This window comes from Phycomyces blakesleeanus (genome assembly GCF_001638985.1).
Source record: "Phycomyces blakesleeanus NRRL 1555(-) unplaced genomic scaffold PHYBLscaffold_2, whole genome shotgun sequence".
NCBI lineage: Eukaryota > Fungi > Mucoromycota > Mucoromycetes > Mucorales > Phycomycetaceae > Phycomyces > Phycomyces blakesleeanus.
Window position 1 is genome coordinate 62,244 of NW_017265135.1, and position 16,276 is coordinate 78,519.

Here is a 16,276-nt window from a genome sequence, read left to right on the forward strand (position 1 = left end):
CTTTATTAGATAAATACGTTACATTGTCAAAAGCTACAAATGTATTAAATGCGCATGTAACAGTACAAAAATAATAGACAACATAAAGAAAATATCTTTTAAAGCTTATACAAATCTGCACCATATATTACTCGCAGCTATATTGAGCAAATCTTATCTTTTAAACCTTTTTATTTCAATATCTATATTTCTTATATAACAATACATTTAAGTCAGCCATTCTATTAGCAAAGAGTTGACATTTTAAATCACTGATGCTAACAGAATATAAAATGTACTTATATGAGCTTATTACATAGACTTCATCTGATTTAAAAGATAAACACAAACCTAAACCCATTGATTATTCATCTGAACAGAAAACTCTTGTTGAGCAAACAAAGCTCGTACAACTTATATTTTGAAAGGCCTGCTGTTTTTTTGCTCTGTTTAAAATTGTTAGATTCTTTTTCTCTAATAGAAGCCGCTACACCTTTATTTCTTTCTTTCAAGAATCGTTACAAACCTCTCTTTTTTTTCTTGAGCTTTCTAACTTTATAAAATACTGTTAGAACCTCAGTACAGTCATATTGTACTTTTTGGTCAGACTCAAGCCCATTCCAAAAAATAATAATATTACAGACGAGTGTGGTGATACCTAACCCACACAACTCTTTTTTTTTTTTTGAAAGAACGTCAATCGTCAATTCAACTACTTTAACGGAGTTGAGTTTCATGAGTTCCTTTTCAGTGAAGAGGACCAAAGTAAATGGAGTCTTCCATCTATTTTACACATCTCTTGAATCCTTTCATCGCTGACGTGTACCCCTTTAAAAAAAACTAAAGGAAAAAATTCGTGACTATTTTCATATGCATGTGACTACTAGAGCTAAAGACCATGAAAAAAAAAGGCAAAAAGTAAACAAAAAAGGACGCAAAAAACAGAAAAAGACGAGCGACAACGATGCGAAACCTTATTTACCATCAGAACCTACAATTCTGCTCATGCGAATAGCTCATTAGCTTATATATAACTCTCATCATGTTCTTGCAGAAATGAGTTTGTCAGAACATTGCGCATTAAAGATCAATTTTCTATTTTTCTCATTCAACTTGACGCCCGATGTTGATTCGCGCATCCTTTTAACAGCCACTCATGATAGAAAGCAAGAGTTTTTAGGGTAAAAAACAGAAGGCACACGCGTTTAAAAACTGTTAGACTCTTGAAAGTACTTGTTAAATATACTTACAGTCGATGTCTGGTTGATTTTCTTAGAAAGATAATAGAGTTTTGACTGTTACAAGAGTAATATCTAAAACTTTATATGATACCAAAAAGCGTGTATACTTTTTAATAATGAACAATACAAGACACATTAAAACACAAGAGCAAATGTTTTTAAAGAAGAGTGACTTTATTTTATAGGATTTAGTAAAGACTTTTAGAAGGAAGTTACTGTGTCAAGATACCTGCTTTACACGCTTGATAGTTATTTTCTTTTTTCGAGCCTCGATCTCTCCAAGCTATTTTCAAGTCGGGGCTTGTTATATTTTGCAGGAAGGTACTTTGGTTTATACAGTGAGGGGCAAAAAGAATCGCCTTTTTTTTAAAATGCCGAAATCAGCAAACGTAATAGTCTTTCTCTTTTTCTCAAATTAACATTTTATGAAATGAACAATCAAACCGAATGCACAAAAAAGATTACTAAGATTTCCACCAATGGACATAAAAACACGGATAATACAACTCGTGCAATCATTGTCCATGAGAATGTTAAGAATGGCACTAGTCAGGTTGACATTGCCAAAAAAGTAGGCGTAAGCAAAGACGTGGTGAAGCGTGTTCTTCAGAGCTACAAAAAAACTGGCTCGCATATGGCTGCACCACGATCTGGTAGACCTTTAAAGTTAAATGAGAGAGACAAAAGAGGAATTATGCTTCAGATTAGCCGTGATCCAACACAGCCAATGAGTACCATTGCTAGAACCTTGCCCACACCAGTTTCTGTAAAGACTTTGAGAAAGTTTCTTCGCAAGACTGGAATATACTCTCGAAAGATGATTCCGAAACCAAAGATTTCGGAAATCAATCGTAAAAAGCGATTGCAATGGGCTAAGGAACATCTGCACTGGAAAACGACAGATTGGAATTCCGTCATCTAGTCTGATGAGTCAAAGATCCAGCTCCACGGAAGTGATGGGCGCCGGTGCGTTCTCAGGCCAAACGGCAAGGGCTTTAAGCCCAACTTTGTCTCGCCAACTGTGAAGTTTGGAGGTGGCTCCATTATGGTCTGGGGGTGCTTCTATGGAAAGGCTGTCGGAGTTTTAGACGTTGTGCCTGGAAATATCGATTCCAAGAAGTATGTTGCAACCTTGGAAAGAGCCTACCTCCCTTCTTTAAAGGCATTCAAAGAGAAAGATAGCTGGAGAAGATTTCGACTGCAAGAGGATAACGCTAGCTGCCATGTGAGTGCGCTGACAAAAGAATGGAAGAAAAAAAACAAGGTGAAACTTTTGGGCAGCTGGCCACCTCAAAGTCCAGACTTGAATCCAATCGAGCATCTCTGGGCATATCTCAGGCGTAGAGTGCGTATGAACAGATACAACCTGTATAGCATTTACCATTTGAGACATGCCGTAATAAGGGAATGGAAGTTAATCCCCCAGAAGTATTTGCAGAGTTTGGTCCGGAGCATGAACAGAAGATGTCAAGCTGTAATAGATGCAAATGGTCATAATACCAAGTACTAAAATAAAGATTCTTCTATAAAATAATAAGAACAAGTGCTTTCAACTTTAATCTGAAGTAGTTTGGGAGCTGTAAGTGCTGTATTTGCTTCTTTTCTTTAAGCATGAAAAATAGATATATTTTGGAGAACAATCGGGATCTTAAAAAAAGGCGATTCTTTTTGCCCCTCACTGTATTACCGTATATATATAGCTTGTAGACCTTCAACGCACAAAGATACAAGAGAGCACATATACACACTGAATAGATCAGATATTGTAGTAATAGCATTCACAGATCCTCAAAGTATAATTATTTAAAAACATTTTAAGTACAAAAAGAGTTTGTGTATGCGATGGTCAGAATAAACGGATCTGTTTTTTATGAGCTTCGAGATCGTATTTTGTGTGTCAATTGAAGGTTATAATAGTGTCCGGATTGTTCAAAGGTTGGTTATGTTGGCTTATATGATATAAATGTATATTGAATACTATTGAATTTACCGGTGAAATGAAAAAGTGTAATATAAAAAAGGCCATTTTGATCAAAGTGGCAAATCAAATCTTGAAATTTAGCTATAAATCTATATTGGTTAAGTCAAGCTAATTTATACATATAAGCAACCTGGTGGAGTACATTAGGATCCATCATTTAGATGTTGTTTGACATTGATTGCTTAAATATGGAGCAAAATATTCCATTTTCTCTATCTAAAAGCCATTTTACTAATAAGATTTTGGATATTTACACCATGTAAGCTTGTTTGATCCAAAAGTTCCCTCAGGGTATGCACTTGAAAAAAAAATCGAGCATTTATGCTTTGTGCTACTAAGCAAAGTTGTTGATCAAATTAATCCATGTTATCCAATGCTTATCTGACCAAAAACAGATCAATATTCGTGGAGATATCAATAGATAAAAAATGACAATTTCGATATTTACACCATGTAAGCATGTTCGCTCCAAAAGTTACCCAAGACATACATCGAAAACAAATCAAAAATATGCTTTTTATTTATTAAGTAAAGTTGGTAAACAAAGTAATTGCTAATGCTCAGTGCTTATTTGACTAGAAACAGACCAATATTCGTGGAGATATCGAGAGATGAAAAAATATCAATTTCGATATTTACACCATGATACGATGTTTATTAAATTCCTGATAGTAAGGACAGCTCACAAATCCCGGAAGCAATTTTGGTGGTCAAAAGTGTTTAATTAATTTGGTAGAACAAATGGACATTTCAGTATAAGTAATTGCGTCAAGAGGTCAACATAAATCTAGGGTTCTTTTAATTTTTTTAATTTGATTTGAGTTTAGAAGTAGAAATTAAATGTTTTTCACATAATTTTTTTTGTCAAACACCAATAAAATGTTGACCATTATTGAGTGGCCTTATATGACTTTATATAAAATAATTAAATAAATAAGTCAGTAAAGGGCACAAAACTATTAAAAAGAGAGAAGCATATATATGCTTATATTGATTCAATTAATGATATACGAGAACATAAAACTATGAGCTTGAGTATGGCTTGGTATCTTGTGCTTTCTGTTATTTCTGTTCTTTTCCTTTTAAAGAAAAGGCATTATTTTATTCAAATTTACAAGCAAAGGTTGATCTTTGTATTGATAGAGAAAGAGACTACTAATGAAGAGAGTGTCTACAAGCTTTTTATAAATTTGTATTATATATATATTCAAATCATACTCTCGACTTATTTTTACAGAATTATTACCAGAACCAAGGAGTCAAAGGAGAGGGAGTTAAATGGACATACACATACATTTCATATTATAAAAAATAAGGGTAATTTATATAAAATAGCTTTAGATTTGTAAAGCTTACATAAATTCAATGGTCAGCTATACAGACTGATGCAAACAATTGAGAAAAATATACATGTTTTAAAAGGTATTCAATAAGATAAATGTATTTATTGGTATTTGAAACAAAAAGAACCACTGCAAAATTGTTTGTGGCTCTCTTTTTATTATATTTTATTTTAAGAGTTTTTCTCTAGAGAGTTTGATATTTTGTGATAGTCTTTTTCTATAAGGATTTATGTACAAGGAAAATGAAATGTTTTTGTTTGATGAACTTGACTATTATACACTTTTTTTTGTGTTTTACAGTGTGTATATACAGGGTGTTGAAATCAAAATCGATTTAAGATGAGCGATAGGCAGCTGGACTAATGCGGACTGTGACTGAAGGATGATCAAAGATAAGTGAATCCAGGGCCATAGATTTTTCGGATACTGGGCAATATTTTGAAAAGTGCTCGTCATCAGAAAGGTCAGAAAGATAGGAGTCATTAGAGATCGTCGATGAAGATGAGATCAAAGAAGGTGCGACTGTGTTTTGGACTTTGTTACAGCTAAAAGCTTTCTTGACTGAAGCGAGGCCTTTGATACATTGTCCCATTGATGATGTGAATGTGGAGACACGGCTAGCTGTGTTGGTAGTTGAGGATTGGCGGCGCTGGCACTTTGAGATGATACGCTTTTGGATAGAGAGGATCTGCATTGTAGAGTGCGGGTTGTGAGGTGTAAAGGTAAAGAAAGACTTGGTAGGTAAGATGTGGTTGAGAGAATATGTAATAAAAAGGAAAGAAGTGCAAAAATGTCAAACCTTTATATACTATTTCAAAAGGCCCGTGCTCTCTAGGTATCAGTGGAGATTTACATGCTTCTTCTTCACTTTATTGCCATTTTTAGAACAAAGACAAGGGGCCATCGTATCTGATGTTTGTCATCTATCGGAAAACACAGCCAGAAATCCTGATCCACAAAACCACAGCCAAAGATAGTAATCAATGATCCATGATCCATAATCCATGATTCCCCCTTATCGAGAATCGAAAATCAAAGGCAAACCTGTCTCCTGTATCAATTGATTCACGTCACCTTAATTATTCTCTGTGGAGATTTTGATTTATTGGGTTCCGAGTTATTGGTATCTGCCAATCTTACTACTTTATATGTAAATTAACTATTGATATTAAAATATCTATTACTAGGCCGAAATGTACAATATAACCATTTTCTCTCTCTGACTTTGACTTATCGTATCAAAGCTGTTACGATTACATGAAAAGAGTTCTTTGTTTAATTGTAAGCTTTTTTTTCTGTCTATTTGGGCATATTCAATAGCGCACATTATATAAAAGAAGCAAAATAAGATATAGCCATTTTTGTATTGCATGTAATTGAGGACCAAATCACAAGCAGAATAATATAAGTATAAATAGTCTCACTCGAGACAGTATACCAATACCACTTGTACTGCAAATGCTTTAGACTATCATCTAATAAAAAGTAATATTCCTAAACCCTCTCAAATAATATTACTAATGATACAGTAATATATCATTCGGCCTTCCTCATATTATTAGTAATCTGCTTTATATTGACAAGCCTTACAATTATATAATCAAAATCTATGCCAATGATATATCTTTTCACTCGACAGTCAAACATTACCCAGGAATAAGTGCTTCTAGAAATAAACAAACTAAAACAAAATATGGTCCTTTCCATTCGTTCGTTTATATAAGATTGTCTTAGTTTTATGAAATCATTTTTATACCCCATTATGGCAAAGATTAACTTTAGGTTGCAAGCATCAGCATATATTCTCATAAGTCAAAAGCAGTTTTTCTTTACTAATTATTCGGGCCAGACACTTTTCCTCTTGGTCACGACGTTTCTCTGGAGCACTACGTTTATCGAATCTCCGACCTTTACCATTTACTGTCATAAAAAGTGATTTGTTGTCCGGGATCCAGCAATTTTATCTGGTCCCTGTTCCAATTTCATCTTTTTTTCACTTTTCTCATATCACGTGCTTTGGGAAAATGAACCTCACTTTTACTTTGCTCGGTTTCTATAAATTCGCACAACCAGCACTCTTATCTTCTTTGTTGATTTCTCTACTTTCTGTTTTATTTTATTTTCAAACCACCAATTAAGTCTTTGGTAAGCTTTGCCAGCTTTTTATTGAACTTCGGCTCACACCATTTTAGGTGGTTTTATTGTTTTTGTAATAAAATTTGATATCATCCGCAATATCCTTAACCATCCAAAGTAGTTTGTATGAGTAAAATTAATTTATTAAAATAAATAGTTTAATTTATGAACAGAATAGTTCTTTATTTAATATACTGGAGTTTCTAGCCATACTTAAGTAGCAACTGTCAAAAGTTTTTTTTTATATGCAGTATATACAAAATATACAATTTGTAAACGTCGTGCCCGAGAGGCATAACGTCGTGTCCCAAACGTGGTTGTGTAAGAAATGTCGGGCCCGAGAGAAAAAGCGTCGGGCCCGAATAATAGCTGACATATTTACTTCCTCGAACAAGGCCATAGACGGAAGTACCAACTTTTTTTTTTGCTTTGGATTGTTGAGATAAATTGTCGCCTTTTCCGACTTCATCTACATATTCACAAGTCCTTTAAACACTAACGTAGCACAGATATGTATATTTGATATAAAAGTATTCCAAGAATATCTGAATAATTAATGAGAAAAACGTTTATATAATTTAAACTTTAATACGTCTTTAATGGTCTTCCGACAAGTGCAGGAGCCAATGTATTTCTACTAGACAGCACAAACTCAACTAAAACCTCTCCGCACCAACTTATTATTTATATCAGAAATACAATGATGTACAGGAACATCTTGTAAGAAAACTCAGACTAATATATATCTTATATTAGCCCGAAAGATGAGAGATATTCCGTTAATGCTAATACTGCGTACTCTTTAATATACTAACCTTATATTCTTCATCTAAAAGCCGATTAATTAGTATAAATACGCCTTTTAATTTGTTCAAGTTTCTTATATTTTAAACTTTTCCAAATTCCATGTCTTGCTGTAAAGGCTCCCTCCCATCATATGACCAGTTACCTGTTGACCCCAGTGCACCCGAACATTCTGCGTGGGGTGTTTGGGGGAAAGAAGACAATCTGGGAACATTGAACTTGCTGACAAAAGACAAAGTTGAAAAGGTATGCAATACCAAACATTTTTGCTGTAAGCCATTTAAATTCACATATACTTATTGTGTAGGCAGCAAGGTTAGTTCGACGGGGAGAAGTTTTCCCCCTCAATTGGAAGCTTGAATGTCCTAACTCTGGCATGATTGATCGATTCGCCCCTAAGCATAATGTCAAACCAATTTTTGAAAACCTCGCATTCGATGATGTCTATGATAACTTTAATACCCAGGCTTCGTCTCAGTGGGATGGTCTTCGTCACGTTTGCCATGTATCCAGCAAAACCTTTTACAATAATACTTCTCCATCAGATATAACAAAATCCACAGAAGGTCGGCTAGGTATCCATCATATGGCTCGCCGCGGTATTGCTGGCCGCGCCGTCTTGTTGGATTTTGGCCGTTGGGCTGTCAAAAATGCTCCCGAGTTTGACCCATTTAAACGATATGAAATTACTGTTCAACAGCTAGAAGCTGTTGCAAAATCTCAAAATGTAAAGCTTGAGCACGGAGATATCGTACTGATCCGTACAGGATGGACCAAAGCTTACGAGAACATGGTGGAAGCTAAGGTCGATATTTCTTTAAATGCTACCAGTTCTGAAGAACTTCCACAGTGTGCTGGTATTAAGGCTTGCGAAGAAACATTTAGCTGGGTGTGGAACAACCACTTTGCTGCATTGGCATCTGATAATGTTGCCTTGGAGGCTATGCCATTTGATCCACCGAACTCTTGCCGTAAGCATAAAAATATCTAAAGCCAACAAGATATTAAAGTTATAACTCATTAATCTTCTATTGTTTTCTAGATTCAATGTTTTTAGGTGGATGGGGTATGCCAATTGGAGAGCTTTTCTTTTTAGAAGCTTTGGCAGAAGACTCGGCAAAAGATGGTGTATATGAGTATTTCTTCACTAGTGCTCCTCTTAATAAGTTTGGCGGTGTCGCTACACCACCAAACGCATTGTGTATTAAATAGAACAAAATAATAAATATATATTTACATATTCTTTAAGAGTTTATTATATAACAATAAAGTCTCTTTATCAGAATAAACCTTCCACAGTAGAAGATCATTAGAAGACAGATGACGTTGTCGTGCTTAATCGTAGTGGAACATGCTGTAACAATTTGTTTCTACTAAATAAGAAAGAATTAAAACATTTTCTAACAGCTTGTAATATTAAAAATTGCTCGTCAATTTCGCCCATGGCTCGAACATGTCGCTGTCTTTCAGACATGATGTTTCACTGGAACACTGCTTTTATGTTTAACAACTGATTCTTGACATATACTACACTCATGAGAATTGACTTATTTTCTTAAGGTACTCAATGTTGCTGGTGTGATCCAGGACAAACCCCACTTTACACGAATACGGTAAAATATAAAAGAGAATGTTAAAACAACGCAGTGTTCTAGAGAAAAAGCTTTCCCGACAAAGGAAGCGCTATGTTCAAATAATCGCTGTTCATAAAGTAACTTGTTTCAAAAAAGTTGTACCTAAAGTATTTTAAACACAAAGTATATTCTATATTTTATTACTATTATAAAATAAATAGGCACTGGCTGTTACATGAGGTTTAAAGGGCTATATTGTATGCCAAGCGCTAAATATTCATTTAAACTTGTATGATTTGATCATTGAAAAAGAGATTCAGCTTATGATTATTTTATAGAAAAATTGGGTGAAAGAATACTGTGTGTGTGCTACCAACATATCTTGGAAATCGAAAATGAGAGTTTTGAGTGTCTGAAAATAAAAGCAAAAAGGAAAAACAAGAGGCGCACTCTGAATAAAGGATTAGTTTGAATGTACTTAAAAAGACAATATTGGATCTCCCGGTTAAAAAATATATACTTCTTTCAGCAGATATCGTATGCAACACACTATAGGGATAACCGTGTATTAATTTATTTATTTTTACAAAGCGACATAATGAATGGACATCGCAGGGATAGGCTATGCTGAATACTTGCATTCGAGTTTGTGTTCTGTTCGCGGAGAAAGAGGGTGAATTAAGCTGACAAGTTGGTTTGTGGAGTGTAGGACCAAAAATATTTATTCTTAATGTCCGTGTCCTCCTTTAATTACCCCAATCCCTTTCTTCAACTCCACTTTTTTCAGCTTTACTACATACTTATACTATTCTACTACTTATTACTAGAATTTTGAATAAATGAAGATTAATCCCGTTATTGCAGAAAAATATCCCTCCCTCAAACAATGTGTTGATCTTTACAATGACCGAGTGGAGAAAACACACTACTGGGAAAATTCAGTAGTCTCGAACATGACGATCGTTGACGCAAAACCCAACCAGCTTATCTGGGAGTTCTATGTAGAGCAGCGCCATTGCCACATGTAAACTATCCAGACGTATATGAAAGGAATAATAAATTCATCTTTATTTCTGTAGATTCGATAGAGTTCATGGTGGATGTGCTGCGACTGTGATTGATATAGCGAGCAGCTTTGCTGTCCTTGTTCATGAAGGTATTTTCCTTATTTTGGTTTTGTGTTTCTCTGACTTTTGATTTTGTTCGATATTAAAATACATTATATTTAGGCGAATTGCAATGGCGTAGCATTGGTGTATCAACCGACCTCTCCGTCTCTTACCTCTCTAGTATCCCCAAGGGTATAACGGCTCGAGTTGAATGCGATCTCTTACGCTTAGGGAATAAGTTAGGCAGTGTTGTAGTTCGGGTTTATGACGATCAACAAAAAATGTGCTACAGTGCCCTTCACACCAAATTTAATGTAGATTCTCGACTTTAGACCACATAAACAATCGCTACACATCATACATTGTCTACAACGAAAAAGAAACACCCCCTGGTTACAAAAGCAAAATTCATATTTGTTCCATCAATATTCTGTATGTAGTATGTCATATAAGCATATCAATTCCATATCCAGATCATGTTACTAGAATATAATTATAAATAACTCGAATTTTTCGAATAATTTTACATTAATACCAAAAAAAAGACATGTATCTTTGGCCTAGAACTTCCAAGATCCAGTTCGAAGCTATAGTTTCTTTTGTCAAAATGCTTCCTAAATACCTAAATATATTATAAGCTACAAGCACACACCCTATTCTATATGGATTGATAGAGACATTTTTCAAAAAAACTTCTTCAAACAAACAAAAAGGTAAAAGACTGCCAGATTGTTTGATATATGTTTTAATATAAAATGAGAAATTCTTTTCGTTAATAGTCATCACCCTTGGACAGAATCTAAATCAATGACAGTTAATCAGACTTTGCACACTATTTTGATGCAGCTTTTAGAAAAAACAAAACCTACCTCTTTACAGGTTGGTCTAAGAAGGATGGTGTGTTCTAGCTGAGCTGTGTAACTTCCCTTGGTATCACAAAGGGGAGGATAAGCCGTGACGACACCGGCGTCAACCAGATGTCTCAATCCCATTAAATACTTCTCTTCACCAGTGCGATCCAAGTAACGTCTGCAGAATGGTAATGTACCAAAATGCTTGTTGATGTTTGCCAGCAATGACTTTGCCTTGGGAAGTCTTTTATGTGTGTACGTGTATTATTATTTTTTACAGAACAAAAACAAAAGCATCAATTAAAAGATCCACAATGAGAAAATTGCTTATTGTGCCAGGATAACATACCTCAGAGGGACAAAAGGTGACTCGGTAGAGCGAGCGTAATGAGAACATTCTCCATCTTCAACAACGTATCCACGACCAGTCTATCATAGATATTATATTAATTCGGTGTATTGTGAACAAATATACCAATATATACTTACTGAGCAGAAAGTCTCAATAGCCAATTGTTCACCTTCCTATTATTTTAAATAGAAATTTGAATATTAATACAGAGAATACTCTTTTTTATTCATCTTCTTTTCTTTTTTTACCTCCAACTTTGTCTCGTCAGATGAGCCTCTGACAATAGGCACAGATTTTCCTGCGTGAATACGATAGGGCTCAATTGTGTGGCCATTGAGATTACGGATTGGCTTGATGTCATAGTTCTTGCCATCCAACTCAATTTCGTATGAGTCATAGACTTCATGTACAGCGGCACCAATATCGCAAAGGCGTACATCAATACCAGCTGCAGCAATACCGGCATAAGTAGCTTCCCTGGCAGCTTCAATAAGAGGATCAAACTTGGGGTTGAAAGCCATTGTGAAAGCCGAATCAATAATACGTCCTATCAGCGCATAACGTAATTGGGAGTTTTTTTTGGCTTGAGTAAGCTTTCACATCTACATAAGGTATCCAACAGTATTTAAAGTTTCTCACCCTTTACATGGACACCGAAATCGATCTTCATAACATCATCATAAGACAAAACAGTTTTATCGCCTGCATTAGGTGTGTAATGGGCAGCACAGTGATTCAAGGAACATCCGGTAGGGAAACCAATACCGGATTCCAATCCATCTTCCTCTACCAATGCACGAGTACCATTCTCGATCAATTCACAAATCTCAATCATAGTCATTCCAGGCTTAATGGCCTTTTGGGCATATGCACGGACCTATATGTGTGTGGGGTGTAAATGTGAATATACATAGTAGTAGCATAAATAAAATAAAGTAAAAATATCTGTGCTTGGGAAAAATACCCATTTTCCCTTTTACTACTCATATATTCTCTTACCTGGCGATGAACCTCGGCAGCTCTTCTCAATTGATCGTATTCATCCTCCTTGATTCTTTCTGCCGCACGCATCTCTTCACTTGTTGTTCTCCAGAGATTGCTGTAAAATATCAAGACAGACAGATATATAATTCAATCGATCCATTCATTTTCTTTTGTTTCGCATCCGGATGGCCTTAAACTTACTCATCTCTGTAATCATGGCATTCACCTACAGGGTACTTTTCACGGAAAAGCTTAGATACAGGAACAGTAGGTGGCTCAGTTTGTGCCTTTGGTCCAGACTTCTTCTTCTTCTTGTTCTTCTTCTTCTTCTTTTTGGCTGTTCTTGGATATAAGCATACATATCGATCCACATAATAGAATATCGACTTACCTCCTTCAGTTCCAGGCTCTCCGGCTTCACATTCTTCTGCATCTTCCTGGGCTTCCTCGGTACCGTTAGCCTGGTCTTCTAATGAAAGTATGGATGAGTAAAAGAATCTGGGGAGTACAAGATTGATTGAGTAGGGATGCCTTGATCTACCTGATTCAGTCTTTTCGGTCTTCTTATCCTGGGCAGGTGCAGCATCCTGCAAAGTAACATTCTTTAATGCGTCAACAGTAGCTGCTTCCATGGTGCTGTTCTTGGCCATGGCAAGGATTTAATAATGAGGTCAAACAAGAAAGAAAAGAAAAAAAGAAACAAGGAAGACTGTTTGACAATTATGAATTTAGCGCGTGACGTTTATATCCGTCACATTTCTTTGGGAAATTCTACTTTGCTTTTATGAATTTTAAAGCAAAAAAATAATATAAAAGGGGTTGCTTTTGTATACAAAGAGCTACAACTAAGGATACTAGTAAATCAAGATATAAGCATAAAAAAAATAGCATAATATAAGAAGAACTTGTGTGTTTAGATAGTGAGAGTGAACTAATGGGTAGGTGGGATTGGTAACATTATTGTGTATAATAAAGAAAAAATAGATAAATGCATATAAAGGGTTTTGTCATACAAGTCCTACATCAAGATTTAGCTACAGTTAAAACTCGATTTAGTAATATTTCTTTGAGAATTTTTGACCGTTCCCTGCTAATTATTACTATTTTTTGATATCGTAATAAAATGAAAATTAAGGTGGTGATTGTTGTCGCTATACCGCTATCTCATTGGCTAGAAAATAAAAAAGATCGGGTTTGTTGTAGATAACTTTTTTTTTTTTCTTGTTGGTGACAACGGTTATATATATTTCACAGTGATGGTGTCACGTGTGTGATAGATTTGGTCGGCCGTCGGCCAAAACCTTTTCTTTTTCTTTACATTCACATCTATACTCTTTCCGGAAATTATTGGTGCAAAAATAAAGATAAAATTTGGTGCAATTCTCTACCATTTCTCGGCTTAATTCATCTTTTTTGGTGCATTTGGTGCATTTGGTGCATTCCATTTTTGCACCAAATTATTTTTTATTTTGCACCAATATTTTCCGGAAAAAGTGTAGTATTAAAATGTATCAATAAACACTCTCCGACCGTAAGTCATGTGATCAAAACTGCCCAATGCTATAACACATCAAATATATATTACTTTATTTACTTTATAACCTTTTACAAATTACATAGGTAACATCAGGGACCTCTTGGCTGTTGGGTTCTCACCAAAGCGAAGCAGCGGTGAGAGCCCAACCTCCAAGAGGATAGGGTAGGGTCAGAGATGTCAGGGCGACGGATTTAACCGAAGCGTAGCGTAGGTGCTAAATGCTAGTTTTCATTTAAATTATTAACACAACTTCCAACTTTAGTATTTGAAAGAAGTCTAACACAGTTCCAATAAAGACATCCTTTTACTCTTGTTTAAACTTTACCCTTGCCTCATTTCTAAAGATTGTCAGATTCTTTGAGAACTGGAGGAAGCTACCTTTATTCAACTAGTAATCTGGCTCACTACACTACAACCAATATCGCAACACTGGACAATGGCAACAAATGACGGTTAATTCTTTTTACTTGCCCCGCGTCAATCGGCCAGGGACTGATCTGATGAGCAAGCATATTTTACTAAACACTGATGTCATGAACTTTATTGTCAAAGGAATAATTGGTAAGTTTTATACCTAAACTTCATTATGACATATAACGATTTCTGATTCTTTCTTTTGGTTTAGGACTAAATGCAGTAGACGAATACTTTCCTCAGCCAACTGAATGAGCAAATGCAACAAAATCAGATGTTTTATACGCTTCAGATAATACGAACTCCTTTCCACCCATTTGATTGAAGTACAGTACAACGCGAATGATAATTTTTTGCATCGGCTTGTGCAATATTGTGAGGAAGTGAACAAACAATATTCTACCGAACCAGTGGTCCTTGTTTTTGTAATCAACAAAATTAGGGATAGCGTAATGAGTAAAACCACAAAGGACCGCAAACAAAAATTCTTACTCAAACTGCCAAGTTATCCATGAGCTAAAAAATGTTTATTCCTCAATGATCATTTCACTCACAATCATTTGAATACCAAACCCTTACATCCACTGGTTGCTCTAGGTGCACTTTTAACTGCTCAAAAAGTATCCATTCTTGATCACGAACAAAGAGACGATCCAATTATCCAGCAGTTGTATGGCATATCCAAACACGTTTTTGAACATGTGGCTACCCGTGAAGAAACGACAGTTGATGATCTTTTGGGATTGTGTGATAATACTCAATCGAAATTCCAAAAAGGCAAAGAAATGCTTGAAGATTTACCAAACAACAACTTGAAAAAGCGTGCTATTGACTGCCTGAATGATGGTTTAAATATTATAAAACCATATAAGGTCAAATATATTGTTGTGGCCAAGGGTAAAGCGGCGCCTAGACTTGTATAATCACAAAATCTCTAACAATGTTATTGTTTGTATCTACCCTATTGCTTGCATCTGAATCCTCGTTTCAACCCTTTCCCCTTGTTTCCATTACGTTTCTGTTGACGATACGTGTTTGAATGTGTTCTCTCTATCTTAGCCAAAGAGTATAAATACTCGTTGTTTCTTCTATCAATAAAAAGCATCTTTCTCAAGCTCAAAAACCTATCCCAAATCGACTAGTTTCTACAACTAGCCCATTTTCCAACTCAGCCTCTAAAGTCATTACAATATGTCTGATCAATCGTCATTTTCGACAGCCTCCTCTCCAGCAGCCTCCTCTCCAGCACTAATACCCCACTACAAAAAATATATGATTTCACTTTGAGAAACTTCGGTTGAATCAAAAGGATAATTTGATAATATTTCACAGGGTTTTTTTTTACTTTTGGGGACAATAATTCCATCAAGATAATTCCATTGGATATAACATAGGCTATGACTCTGGACATTTACTTTGACCAGTGTTTTGTACTGTCGCCGATCAATAAAAAAAAAGACGTTTACTTTGACATTTGATAGTGTCGTTAAAAGTTCTAATTTATTTCTCCCAAAAAAAGAAATAAGGACAAATCATGTCTCACATAGTTTTCCTGACATATTCTGTTCATCTTTCCTCTATGGTACATTGAATAAATAGTCTGTATCTCCATGAAAATATATTTACAGTAGCTATAAATTATGCACAATATAGAGAAGACATACATACATATATTTATTAATATATTAATGTATTGATATATATTTAACCACAAAAGATAAAATACTATCCAAAGACTGAATTAAAAGAATTGCACCTTCCAATCGCAATAGAGTGAGTGTAAAGTATCTCGTGATTGTCAATGGTTCTTTGACATTTAATGACAAGTGCCACCAAAAATTGTTAAAAGTGACTACTTTGCGTACGCAAGTCACATTTACTTGATTTTCTTTTCTTCTTCTTCAAGTGAGCAAATCAATTTTGAAGAAGAAGAAAAAATCAAGACATATAACTAAAGAGGATCAGTAAAGA

General features: G+C 35.1%; 6 protein-coding genes across 6 annotated transcripts; 4 read left to right on the forward strand and 2 right to left on the reverse strand.

The window, feature by feature from the left end:
- Nucleotides 1-741: 741 nt before the first annotated feature.
- PHYBLDRAFT_184651 (hypothetical protein) lies at nt 742-2,872 on the forward strand (the record flags this gene model as incomplete). The annotated part of the gene is made up of 4 exons (XM_018438965.1): nt 742-1,160; nt 2,199-2,339; nt 2,787-2,799; nt 2,843-2,872. The coding sequence occupies exons 1-4, from the start codon at nt 1,036-1,038 to the stop codon at nt 2,870-2,872; spliced, it is 309 nt and encodes a 102-aa protein (XP_018297150.1). The 5' UTR covers nt 742-1,035.
- A 1,765-nt stretch (nt 2,873-4,637) lies between these two features.
- On the reverse strand, nt 4,638-5,297 carry PHYBLDRAFT_75402 (hypothetical protein). The gene has a single exon (XM_018443055.1). The coding sequence runs from the start codon at nt 5,236-5,238 to the stop codon at nt 4,879-4,881; it is 360 nt and encodes a 119-aa protein (XP_018297151.1). The 5' UTR covers nt 5,239-5,297; the 3' UTR covers nt 4,638-4,878.
- A 2,289-nt stretch (nt 5,298-7,586) lies between these two features.
- On the forward strand, nt 7,587-8,696 carry PHYBLDRAFT_162193 (hypothetical protein; the record flags this gene model as incomplete). The annotated part of the gene is made up of 3 exons (XM_018434582.1): nt 7,587-7,730; nt 7,792-8,455; nt 8,527-8,696. The coding sequence occupies 3 exons, from the start codon at nt 7,587-7,589 to the stop codon at nt 8,694-8,696; spliced, it is 978 nt and encodes a 325-aa protein (XP_018297152.1).
- Nucleotides 8,697-9,850: 1,154 nt separating this feature from the next.
- On the forward strand, nt 9,851-10,526 carry PHYBLDRAFT_184653 (hypothetical protein). Its single transcript, XM_018438966.1, has 3 exons — nt 9,851-10,082; nt 10,138-10,214; nt 10,288-10,526. Exons 1-3 carry the CDS (start codon nt 9,898-9,900, stop codon nt 10,497-10,499), a joined length of 474 nt encoding a protein of 157 aa, XP_018297153.1. The 5' UTR covers nt 9,851-9,897; the 3' UTR covers nt 10,500-10,526.
- Nucleotides 10,527-10,902: 376 nt separating this feature from the next.
- Nucleotides 10,903-13,022, reverse strand: PHYBLDRAFT_178974 (hypothetical protein). Its single transcript, XM_018438069.1, has 10 exons — nt 12,896-13,022; nt 12,746-12,823; nt 12,556-12,691; nt 12,370-12,469; nt 12,010-12,247; nt 11,619-11,917; nt 11,508-11,543; nt 11,368-11,447; nt 11,037-11,262; nt 10,903-10,966 (listed from the first exon to the last, which is right to left on the reverse strand). Exons 1-10 carry the CDS (start codon nt 13,002-13,004, stop codon nt 10,940-10,942), a joined length of 1,329 nt encoding a protein of 442 aa, XP_018297154.1. The 5' UTR covers nt 13,005-13,022; the 3' UTR covers nt 10,903-10,939.
- Nucleotides 13,023-13,969: 947 nt separating this feature from the next.
- Nucleotides 13,970-15,423, forward strand: PHYBLDRAFT_178975 (hypothetical protein). Its single transcript, XM_018438070.1, has 3 exons — nt 13,970-14,098; nt 14,188-14,452; nt 14,517-15,423. The coding sequence occupies exons 2-3, from the start codon at nt 14,338-14,340 to the stop codon at nt 14,558-14,560; spliced, it is 159 nt and encodes a 52-aa protein (XP_018297155.1). The 5' UTR covers nt 13,970-14,098; nt 14,188-14,337; the 3' UTR covers nt 14,561-15,423.
- The last annotated feature ends 853 nt before the right edge of the window (nt 15,424-16,276 follow it).

Bases quoted from the DNA above. Each gene is read 5' to 3' on its own strand.
- PHYBLDRAFT_75402 (XM_018443055.1), bottom strand. From the start codon at position 5,238: ATGCAGATCCTCTCTATCCAAAAGCGTATCATCTCAAAGTGCCAGCGC.
- PHYBLDRAFT_184653 (XM_018438966.1), top strand. From the start codon at position 9,898: ATGAAGATTAATCCCGTTATTGCAGAAAAATATCCCTCCCTCAAACAA. The intron at 10,083-10,137 runs GTAAACTATCCA...TTATTTCTGTAG, and splicing joins GAGCAGCGCCATTGCCACAT to ATTCGATAGAGTTCATGGTG. The intron at 10,215-10,287 runs GTATTTTCCTTA...CATTATATTTAG, and splicing joins TGCTGTCCTTGTTCATGAAG to GCGAATTGCAATGGCGTAGC.
- PHYBLDRAFT_178974 (XM_018438069.1), bottom strand. From the start codon at position 13,004: ATGGCCAAGAACAGCACCATGGAAGCAGCTACTGTTGACGCATTAAAG. The intron at 11,544-11,618 runs GTAAAAAAAGAA...TTAAAATAATAG, and splicing joins CTGACGAGACAAAGTTGGAG to GAAGGTGAACAATTGGCTAT. The intron at 11,263-11,367 runs GTATGTTATCCT...CACACATAAAAG, and splicing joins TCACCTTTTGTCCCTCTGAG to ACTTCCCAAGGCAAAGTCAT.
- PHYBLDRAFT_178975 (XM_018438070.1), top strand. From the start codon at position 14,338: ATGACGGTTAATTCTTTTTACTTGCCCCGCGTCAATCGGCCAGGGACT. The intron at 14,453-14,516 runs GTAAGTTTTATA...CTTTTGGTTTAG, and splicing joins TATTGTCAAAGGAATAATTG to GACTAAATGCAGTAGACGAA.